Raw genomic sequence first — 12,127 nt, 5'->3', positions numbered from 1 at the left:
GGTAACTGATTAAGGAAATTAAATGCTGTGACATCAGAGCACATCGCTGTTTATGGTAAACTTGGCGTGCTTCTTGGGTCTTTCGCACTCAGTCTCTTGGTGCTGTGTTAGTCTAGTTATAGTGTTGTTTAGTTTGAAACTTTTTCACATGAGCGAGGATTAAGAAGACCATGTCCTCATACTACTAATGATAGGGTTGAGGTGTTGATGATGAAAATACTTGGGAACTATCACTTATTTTATTGCCAAAAGACAAACACACATCTCTATAGGAGACGCACATGGTTCATTTTCTATGACTCTCTTGCCCTGAGACTAAAGGTGTAAGTTACAGTAAACTTGTTCCCTTTTCCCTAAGGCTGCACATCATATGAAAATCAACTTCATGCCAGCAAGCCAGAATACTTGACGACCTTTCTTGATCCTTGAAGTCATTATTCCTCTGATTGAAGTTCTATATGCGCTATGTTTTCTAAAATATCTATTCGAAGATATTTCTAAGTGTGACATTCATCATTCTGTCGATACATCTTTCACCTTTCATAATGAGTTGATGCGCCTGGGGAAATCAAGGTTGAACTTCTGGCCATGAGTAACGAAGAAATTGTATGTCATCTCAGCCAATATTGGAAAAACATTGTGAAATTTCCCCTCAGGCAGTATCAATAAACACCTAACAATCATCCATGATGATACATGTATCAGAATAGAGTTGTCAAAAGGGCAGTGAATGTCTTTATGATTATGAACTTCTCTCTTCCTTTTATCTTCAATATCTCCCCACGTATATCGCTGCGCAATGGTGTGCCCCCCTGATGACATAGCATGTAACCACGGTTACGACACAACAAGCTATTGATTGGTTAACATGGTTAAGGAGAGCGGTTAGCCGGAGACGTGAAGACCTGCCAGTTACTGCACGGCCCTAATTGATTGATTTAGAAGGCGGAAGCTGAATATTGTGTAGTAATCTGGTCTTTCTTGGAGATTTACTTCCAGTGCACTCTAAATCCATCCAAGATCCGCACGGTCAATTAGTTCACTAAGGCTGGAAAGTCTTTTTGAAAAAACACGCTTTTTGATACCCAAGTTTGGTTTGTCCACATATGCCATATGAGCGTATAAATCTAGATGGAACTGCTTTCATAACATGGTGTCAATGCACCATGCAAACAAGCGGTTTTTGTTGCTGTGAGCTGCCATTATAATTGCCGTGGTGTGTGACAAAAAGATATGTCATCTGTAGGCGAATAATTGCTGGTTTTGATATTGACACTGGCCGGTGCAATCACCCAGTCTTATCGCTGGCAACTCTGGTGACCAGTGTGAATCAGCTATTTTATCACTCCTACAAACCCAATCTAAGAATTTATGACCAATTCATCCCAGCATTTGAAATCCAATTCACATTATTGATCGCCCCTGTTGATATTCGTGGCGATTGTGACATTTATCATAAAAACTCAATGCAGCGAATCCATGCGTCAGTATTGATGAAATAATCATTGCGAGCATGCACATGAAAGTTATGCGGAGAGATTAAAGTTGATGGTTCCACGCTCGCTCGTGTAGGTTTAGATCTGCATCATTATTTGGAGATCGAGCTGAGGCAACCTGTCATTTGTGACATTCATCATCTTTAGTGGATGACGTGCAGAAAGCAGCTTTTATTTTTTGTTTTCTGAAGGTTATAGAAGATGACATGTTTTTACACGCAAAATGACAGCTTTTACTCAAATGGAAAGTATGATTGATGATATTTACGTATCATCATATTATCATCTCTCTACGCCTCTGTTTCTTCTCACGCCTCGGGGATCAGAATGAGTTGTCAGGCAGGGGACAGACCATGGTTGTCTCTCTTTAAACACATCTCTCACAAAGTTCTTCAACCGATTGGTGCTGTAATCATCCCTATAATCTGCAGCTATGCCTTGGTGTGATACACAGTTTGATTTCCTACTCTTCCTTGTGGATGGAACCTGGATATTTAGTACCGGGATGATTGCCTATAGGCTCGTTAGCTGACATGTCACACCAGGATAGCAGACCATAGCAGACATTACAGATGTGGAGAATGTGCCTATGTTGTTCCCCACATGACTTCGTTCTCTGTTAATGTTCACCAACTAGTGCAAGTTTACCTGCAAACAGCCAGTCTGGTTTAAAGTGTCCTTCAACTTCAGGAAGAGCTATTACAAATGTTCCTGGGTTAAAATAGCTGAGCTGAGTTACACTTCTTCTTTGAGACTTGACGGAACCTGGATATTTAGTACCAGGATGATTGCTTAGACTCATTAGCTTGCAGATTGTGCCATGATAGCGGTCCATTACAGACATATTTTATGTGGAGAATTCAGTTGGGTGTGTTGATGTCGTTCTCCACGCCTACCTTTCACTAACTTGTGTGAGTCTACCTTTTTTGCAAACAGTCTGGTCTTAAAGTATCCTTCAACTTTGGGAAAAGATCTTCAAAATGCTTCTGAGTTGGAATTGCCAAACTGTTTTTCATTTTGAGCTGAGTTTCTGATTAGCTATTTCGAGGAAGTGTGGCTGTTTCTGCTTCTAATGAACACTTTTTGCCCGGCTTTTGAAGAAGAGCAAGCTACTCCCTTTCTTCATGTTGGAAAGTCATGGAGGCTTCGATGATCTTGCTGGTTGTAACTGCTCGACTGTTACGCTGAGACCACTAATGCAGTGGGGGAATTGCTCCAGGTTCACTCACACTCTGACGTCAACTAGGAGAAAGATCATTACGCTTTATACATTTGCCAAGGTTGTGTATCATTTACACAATGGCATAGGTCTGATGAAACAAGTACTGTACCACATTGGTAAAGGTTATCAACTTGGCAATCAGCCTGTCTGACTCAGACTTTGTGGCCACTTTTCTAGAATGATGAAATCGCTTCTGTAGTATTGAGAAATTTCGAGTCGAATTCCTAATGCGTACTAGTTTGCTGTCAGGGCTTTAAGGGCAAGCAGTAAAAAGTGTTAGAGCCACTGGACTTCGAAATTGCAGGGCTTTGCTCTTCTATGGTATTGCCATAGGACTGCCCTGTACTCTAGCATTACCTGGCCAATGTCGAGAAAATTAGCGTCTGCATTACACTTGGAAACCTTTTTGCAGATCACTTCAAGTGCCTGTTCCATGTCTTGTGATCATGTCAGGGAAGACTTCCCCAGTAATTGCGGCAATAATTGACAATAGCGTCGAACACCTGCTGGCTTCTTTATCTGTTGATCGAGTTGCCAATACCCAATTGAATGGGTTAACCCTTAATTGAGCAAACGTCTTCGTGACGATAGAGGTGGAAAGGGAGACACAGGGGATGGTTTGAGCATGACCACCTTGTCAACTCACCACAAATGTTGTTAGCGTCGGTATCAACTCGCCACTGATGCTATTGGCATGGGTATCAACATTGTCAATAGGGTTAACATGGGCAATAATACGTTGTCACCAATCTGTGGTAAGCCTGGACATCAAGAAAACACCAATTGGTATTAGCATGGGTAACAATATTGTCACCAACACCAGTGGTATGAGAATAACCTGATACCAACACCAGTGGTGTGAGGATGACCTGGTACCAACACCAGTGGTGTGAGGATGACCTGGTACCAACACCAGTGGTGTGAGGATGACCTGGTACCAACACCAGTTGTGTTAGAATGACCTGGTACCAAAGGGGTCTTTTATTATTGTCTCGGCCTACTATTATGATAATACTTTCTTTGGCTTCATAAATTTCTAAACCCGTAAATCCAGTAAACGAAACCATGGGGTGCTTATCTTTGAGTCCGGCCACCAATATCCAAACAGACCAAAATATTGGCCGTCGCCTGCTGGCAGGACCAATAGGCTACCAAAATATTGTCATAACAGTGAAATCGTTACAATTGAACATTGAAATGGTTTCAGGTGGCCAATGAATAAAATATCTGCGTACCTGCTCCAAGTTTTTGGCTTTAGTCCAGTTGGTCTAGTTCCTGAAAAGCAGGAATTCGCCGTGATGTTCGATGACATTGTTGTCAGCTCAAACTGATTGGGGAAGCGGTTCTGAATATAGAAGTTTTTTGAAGCCAGAAAGGTCTTTTATGGTGAGGGACACGCTCTTTGAAAGCAGTCAAAAGTCTTGTATTCTTCTGTAAATCGTGATAGCACTAACTTAACTGACTGAGCTTTGTCATCTGCCCAAAATGAAAAGTAAACTTCTTTCTCTGACTGATTCAAGCCGTTTGCCCTCATAAGTATGATGCCTGGACAGGCAACCAGATGGCCTTCAGGCTACTCTGGTCAAGCTCAGAGCCCTGTAGCCCGACTCCCAGGGCTTGACATCGGTAACGATGGTATTAGCTCTCTGAAGCATGAAATTGTACAGGAACCCTCAGAGGCTGGTACAGCCAGATGCCCCTTTTCCGTCTGTGAAGAATTGTGCTGGTTTTGGAGGTTGTTGAATGGCTTGGCTCCATTTCTATGTTGGTCATGGTCAACCTCTTGGATGCTTTTCCTCTGCGCTACCACTGCTGCTGAATACCTTAATGACTAGGCCCGAGGTTACCCCAAGCGACCCCAGACTTCTTTACAATCTGTTAGCTTTATGACTATATTGACAACGGGTCACTAGATTGAAAATCACCTTTTCAACATCTATCGATTTTGCTAGCATTTTAAGTGCTGCTGTCAAGTGAATATATTTCCCATAGAAATCATTGAAGGGGTGGACAAAATAGACTTTCTTTCAAGCCTTTCAATGACAAATGTTGTCCACGTGATCTGCCTAATTTGAACATGGTCAGTTAATGCAGATTTATTGATAAAGCTGAATAGGGATAGATCGCGTCCAGTCCATTCGGAAAGTGACTTTCAGATTAGCAAGTTGTACAAAGACTTCTCCTTAATTTTGGATAGAATTCTGGATCATACTTCTCAATTCTGGATACAAAGTTCTGCCAACAGTCACTTTACATTACAAAGTGAACACTTTGGATATTAGTTTAGTACCTATCCGTCCAAGATTTTGGATAGAAGTTTAATTGAACATTAAAAGTTCCAAATCCAAGTGAGGATTTTGCAAAACATTTGTGTGCCATTTTATCTGAACTTTGGAATATCAAAACTGGGAGAAAGGTAGTGCAATGGAAGAAGAAGACAAAAACGTAGGTGTCCGGACTACAGGGCTGACTGAATTGAAACTCCGATAGTGCTGACAGGACCTAACAGAGTATAGTGGAATGGTTAAATGCTTTACACTATTCTCTGTTAGGCCCTGTTAGCGCTATCTGTGTTTCGATTCGGTCGGCCCAGTTCTATACATAACAAACCTTGGTTGCGGCACCTGGGCTTGAAAATGTAAAAATTTTGAAAATCATAAGAATTCCTTTCGAAAATTACATTGACTGATCATTACATTCATGATAAGAGTTTCTGTACCAAACCTCTTCATGTGTTCCAAACGCCGATGGCAAAAATCGTCATCCTTCAGTCCCAGAATTCGATCGTATCATTGACCGGCGTTGGTTTCAACCGCCTTGGGCTGGTAAGCATGTCAATGACTTGTAAATTCCACAACTGTCTGGAGAATCTGTCCCTTAGTATTATGTATGATGAGAGAAGTTGAACAAATTCTCAATTGATTTTGCCAAGTTGGTTGAAAACTCATCCCTCTCCATATCAGCTTCTCTTGGGTGAAGTAGATGAAGTTTGCGGAGGTATGGGGACTGGCTCTGTTCAAAATGATGTTATTCCCCTAACACAGTGACACAAGGAAGGTTTCTCAAGGGCTGACCTCATAACTTGGCAAAGTTTGATCACTGCTAGGTGCACTGATCAGGAAAGAGGTGTAGAATCACTTGGCCAATAACCACAAAAATTTATAAAAGTAAAAATAGATTTTAACCTACTTGAAGTGATAATGAGTTAGTCAGAAAGGCGATTACTCATCTAATGATTTATGAAGTATGAGAATTATTTGTCATTGTGACAGAGTTAAGTTTTTCAGTGACAGCGGTAGACCAATTAGATGTTACCATCAGTCGCTACGTCATTTTGGCTCCAGTGGCAAAGTGCTCACAAGAGCATTTTTCCCGCAGAAAGAGCCGGTTTTCTGATATAACTGCCTGCCACAAACTTGGCTTAATTGCAAGACCATGGACCACTCTCAGGTTTTCCATCTTCAATCAACTTTCACCTTGGCGAATTCAAAGTCTCTCAAATGACAGACAAGCTGTGGCAGGGTTGATGAGGTTGATGGCACATAGTCATATGCAAAAATGCTCAGACGACATGGAAAGCTATTGCATCAGAAAAAGAGGTGACTGTTTTCTCGCAATCCCCAAGATCAATATTGCCAAGTCGTCAAGTACAATTTTTCCTCCCTTGTCGTGATTCGGCCGCTACTAACCATGTCAATTTTGCTTTCAATGGCCAATAATGAGCGCCATCATTTGATCAATATTGGCATGAATGTATCGACGATATTGATTGATCTTTTATTGAATATCCGTCTGATTGATTTATACCAATATGACCCTGTGGGTCGCGGCGCACTGGGTAATCACCGCTAATGTTAGGATAGAAGAGATGAATTATGGCTTGGTCTCGAAAAGGTGACCTTCAATCAAATCCACTTAGTGTTGGCATGGAAAACCTCACATTATTGCTGGGCAGCATGATGTCTATATATCTTGTGTTCTGGTCAGGCTGATAAGTGAAAACTTTAGTCGGTTTTCAAATGTTTGACTTTCAGTTTGATATTTTGTCATTCCCAGAAACTAGCAGGTGTGTCAAGGAGGTGCGAGTCATTGTTTGCCGTCATAAATGTGAAGTGGCTCACTTCCTACACTTATGGGGGATAGTGGAATCGTTCCAACATCAATTGTATGCCGATTGTTGTAGATTCGTTTGCAACTGATTGCCTTGCAGTACCACCATATTTACTTGTCATGACTGATGACTGTCAGTACCATCTTTACTAGTCATGGTAGATTCAGAGTAGCTGATGACTGACTGTACCATCTTTACTAGTCATGGTAGATTCAGAGTAGCTGATGACTGACAGTACCATCTTTACTAGTCATGGTAGATTCTGTGGCAACTGATGACTGACAGTACAGTATTTTAGATTCTGAGTAACTGATGACTGACTGTGCCATCTTTACTGGTCATGGTAGATTCTGAGTAACTGATGACTGTCAGTACCATCTTTACTAGTCAAGGTAGATTCTGTGGCAACTGATGACTGACTGTACCATCTTTACTAGTCATGGTAGATTCTGAGTAACTGATGACTGACAGTACCATCTTTACTAATCATGGTAGATTCTGTGGCAACTGATGACTGACAGTACAGTATTTTAGATTCTGAGTAACTGATGACTGACTGTGCCATCTTTACTGGTCATGGTAGATTCTGAGTAACTGATGACTGTCAGTACCATCTTTACTAGTCAAGGTAGATTCTGTGGCAACTGATGACTGACTGTACCATCTTTACTAGTCATGGTAGATTCTGAGTAACTGATGACTGACTGTATCATCTTTACTAATCATGGTAGATTCTGTGGCAACTGATGACTGACAGTACCATCTTTACTAGTCATGGTAGATTCAGAGTAACTGATGACTGACAGTACCATCTTTACTAGTCAAGGTAGATTCTGTGGCAACTGATGACTGATAGTACCATCTTTACTAGTCATGGTAGATTCTGTGGCAACTGATGACTGACTGTACCATCTTTACTAGTCAAGGTAGATTCTGTGGCAACTGATGACTGACTGTATCATCTTTACTAGTCATGGTAGATTCTGTGGCAACTGATGACTGACAGTACCATCTTTACTAGTCATGGTAGATTCTGTGGCAACTGATGACTGATAGTACCATCTTTACTAGTCAAGGTAGATTCTGTGGCAACTGATGACTGACTGTATCATCTTTACTTGTCATGGTAGATTCTGTGGCAACTGATGACTGATAGTACCATCTTTACTAGTCAAGGTAGATTCTGTGGCAACTGATGACTGTCAGTACCATCTTTACTAGTCAAGGTAGATTCTGTGGCATGCACCAGCAACTGGATATGAAAAAAAAGTCAAAGCTATAATGCCTTGCCAAGAAGTACCTCAATTGCAGTAATGACCATTTCGTTCTTAGCTTGCCAGAGACTCCTGGGCGAATGTACACTAATGTAAAGGCAAGCAGCGTGAATTGAATCCCCACTATTGGAAATGGCAAAAATACTATTTCTGCACTGATGGCGGAATCACCCTGTTGTTGACATCATTTTCATGTTTCTCATTTCGCAAGAAAATCACTTTCGCTGATATTTTTATGTCATTTTCAATACGAATTTATTTCATCATGATGTGATCATAAATTTTTTATCATTCTGCTCTTTCTCCTGGCTATGTTGGATTCTATTAGAGCGTTTCCCAAGCTAAAAGTCGCTGACTTCCCTCAGCAATTGCGGTTCCACTTCATTATAGCATGTTAATACCTCCAGGCGTACACCATTATATTGGATCACGAAATGCGTTTCACCAATCATAAAAGACTACATTTCTATGAGGAAGGAAATTTGTTCTTACTGAATTTATTCAAATTGCATTTCACCCAACTAGGCGATCTAATTTTCGAACATTCAAATATCATACTTCGGTTTTGCCGAATTGAAGCCGTGGTGGAGATTGAAATTGACTTTCTGTCTGGCAGACGCCAGACATCTGACTCATCTGCAATCATCTACTAGGGCTGAAGATACTTTGCAAACACCATGCATGCCATAGCAAGAATTCCTTTGAGACAGTGAGTGTCCTTTCAAGAATCTTGGGAGGAGATGATGATGATGCAGTTTTCATCTCAAGTTTAAGGAAATCAAATTGACTATCTTGATACTTGAGGCTGAGTTGGTGACAATTACAGGCCTCAGACCGAAACATATAAGAAAACTGACTCATCTGCACTGCAATGATTAAAGGCGGGTGCTGTTTCGGTACTGAGGAGAGCAATGGTCTAATTTTCATCTTAGGTTTAAGTAAATCAAATTGACTATCTTGTCACCTGATTCCCTGGGAGGCTGAGTTAGCAAGCTGTGAATACAAGACCAGAATACCATTAGAGATGTTAGACATCTGACTCATATGCGATCATCTACTATAGGGCTGAAGATACTTTGCAAACACCACGTCTGAAATAGCACCTATGGTTTGAGACAAGCTCTAAGGAAATCATATTGACTGTATCTTGTTGATTGATTCCCTGGGAGGCTGAGTTGGTGACAACAGGCACCAGACCAGAACAAATTACATGTTTACAAACACCAACTTTTGCCAAAGCAGGTCACATAAAACCTTGACCTTACATGTCGTAATCAATAAGATACAAATCTCTTTTGAGGGGACATTTGTCAGTCTCAGGGTCATCCTTGTAATCGAGGTTCGAGATATGCAGCTTGGTATATATTTGTCGACCTTGAAAGCTTTTGCAGTCCATTTCACCTTGGTCAGCTGCAGATTCCAACACATAAATCCATTTACCAATACAGAAATGCACTGGATTTGCCTTTGACATTGACTACGGAATATAAGTATGTCACGTACAAGTGCATGAAGGCTTCTCCAAGATCAAAAGAGGGATTTTGATGTAAGGAAATAAGAGAGCATCCATTAACCCTTTAAGGGCAAGGCCATAAATCCCAAAGATTTTATCTTCAAAGTGATATACTTCAGATGTTCATCTCAAACCAAGTAGTGACTGAATTTACTTTGCCGACAAGTGATCTTTTTGTTGCTTATTGCACACAAATTATTGCTGGTCACACCAATGAAAATAAATGATGTAAAGTAGACCTGTTATCCCCAATATTTATGATTCTCCAACATTTCAGTTTCTATATCTTTTCAGATTTTTGACAAGGAAATATCTGATCAGATTCATCTTTTCTATTTTTTCAGAGGCGAGGTGGGATCTCATTTGAAAAAACTGACAAGAATGCTCTCTATGTTCGTATGCTAGGTAAGTCACGCCAAGAATTCTAGAAGGTTTTGTAAAGTTTTCGAAAAAGCTTTTTTCGCATTTTCGATGCTTATCTTTGGTTCTGCAGATTCCAATCACATTCTTGTAGCAGTTGGGTACATTGTAGTTTACATGCATGCAGTATATGTCTTGTTCTTGCAGGAGATGTTGTGGTACGAAACCGACCAGACATAGCCAAAGACCGGCGTCACAGCATACTCTCAGATGCTGATTATAAGTTAATAGAATGTGAGTATAACAACTAAATGGACCAGGGAATCAACTAATCTACTATTCTGTGGTGAAATGGTTAAAAAAACTCTTAACATTTGTCACTATTCATTCAAAAAACATAACGTCGTTACATGACGGTCAGGAAGTAAAGTCAGTTTCATCTCTTCTCGAAGTCCTGCCACGTCTCTGTTGCAAAAATCGTTTAAAAAGTGTGCACAATGCCAGTTTTGATGCTACAGGAAACCAGCCTGCACCATAGAACTGGTTCACAGCCATGTTGATGGTCATTAGTGAACTCTGAAGCATCCCATTTTCTCAAATCAATATTTAATACGGGTACATTGTAAATGGAGTAGTATTGGTTACGCGTCAGCAGTCTTCAACATGGGACCAAACAGTGTAATTTGGTAGCATTGGGTCCAGTGTCAGCTGCTGTCATCAACAAGAATATATCACACATGAAATAGAAGAGAAATTTTGAGCCTGAGATAGACTTGTTTATGCTCTTCTTACCATGTGTTTGTGGTGGGGTCAGCCTGGCAGTTTTCTCGTGCCCACTGGTCCAGCTTGCCACCCAACAGGCTGCTTATAATAGGAAGCTTTGCTCTTTGATGGACAATGTCTATATTTGGTATCGATCCTCTTTCCAGCACTTGAATCAAGTGACAACAATAAACCTCGATGTGGTCTTCGATTTGCTAGTCTTCACCGGACTCCCCGGCGCCACCGTCCTCGGCTCAGGTGCTCCCCAGAAAATGCTTCCATACTTGATGAGATATACACAGGCCAAACAAAGGTAAGAAAAGATATAGGAAAAAACAAAGACAGGGGCGAAATTTGCCCATTTTACCTTACCCTTATGAACCTAGAGGGAGGGTAAGTAGACTCAGAAATTGTACAGAGTGCTTATCGAGAGCTTTCCAAAGAATGGTCTCGTCAAAAGCTTTGGTAATTTACGAAAGATCATGCCAACCTAAACTGTCTTGTAGGAATCACGGCTGCTAAAGAGCGTTGTGGCCGCTCCAGGCAATATGCTGCTATCAGCTTGTGATTTCAGTATTCGCTTCTTTCCTAAATCAGCAGAGATCTGCTATTCAATCTCTCCTCTATAACAGAAGATTGATTTACCTTTGAGACATTTGAACCTAGATTTATGCAAATTTACTCAGGTTGCTCACCTCAGCTGCAATTGATATTCAAGTCTCTGTCATAACACTTGATTGGTTAAGATATCAGTGATATATGATAGTAAAGTTCTGCATAGAATTTGTTTCCAAGATTTTGCCCTGCAGAGAAAGGCACAGAAGCTTGCAGATGGAGAATAGAGACAACCAGAAAATGTCGCAAAAACATTGATCATGAACCGCAGTAGCGGTGAACAATCAGAATAATCTGTTCAACAGATATTGGAATTAGATAATCGAATGAGCGAGTTAACTGTGGTTCAAGTAACACACAGCAGGAAAAGAAGGGTACCTAGTGAACCAAAAGATCTCCAAGATCAGCACACTAAGTTAAAGTGAAATATTTTTGGGGAAAAATTTTTTCTGTCGTTTTCTTCGAAGTAAAAGATGGTTAAAAAGGCTCACAATGTGCTTAAAATTAAAAAGCCAGGTCTTGTTGACGCGACGTTACAAGTCTGCTGCACCTTTTAGAAATCCTAGCCCAGATTAATGCAAATTCTCCGCTTACTCAGCGATTGAAATTCAAGTCGATCCGTAAACATCTTGATCTGTTACAGTATTGATAGAATGTGACTTCACATTCCGAATGGAAACTTTTTAAAGACGCTATTTGGTTTAACATTTCATTCAATGCAGGCATCCAATTGCAATCTTATGGATGTTCGCATTTCATTGAATAATGTTAACC

The 12,127-nt window shown here is 40.6% G+C and overlaps 1 protein-coding gene across 8 annotated transcripts in view; it reads left to right on the top strand.

The window, feature by feature from the left end:
* LOC135485902 (high affinity 3',5'-cyclic-AMP phosphodiesterase 7A-like) overlaps positions 1-12,127 on the top strand; it is a 62,014-nt gene that overhangs the window by 18,867 nt on the left and 31,020 nt on the right. For 7 of the 8 annotated variants that reach the window (XM_064768276.1, XM_064768270.1, XM_064768269.1 and 4 more), the window contains exons 2-4: positions 9,961-10,021; positions 10,184-10,270; positions 10,906-11,051. In XM_064768276.1, the coding sequence (XP_064624346.1) occupies positions 10,015-10,021; positions 10,184-10,270; positions 10,906-11,051 (240 nt within the window). In that variant the 5' untranslated portion in view covers positions 9,961-10,014. Of the gene's footprint in view, positions 1-4,873; positions 5,164-9,960; positions 10,022-10,183; positions 10,271-10,905; positions 11,052-12,127 lie in introns of those variants that run through there. The other variant, XM_064768275.1, reaches the window with a different exon arrangement.

Source organism: Lineus longissimus, chromosome 4 (assembly GCF_910592395.1).
Source record: "Lineus longissimus chromosome 4, tnLinLong1.2, whole genome shotgun sequence".
NCBI classification, from domain to species: domain Eukaryota; kingdom Metazoa; phylum Nemertea; class Pilidiophora; order Heteronemertea; family Lineidae; genus Lineus; species Lineus longissimus.
This window is presented reverse-complemented; position numbering and strand designations above follow the sequence as displayed.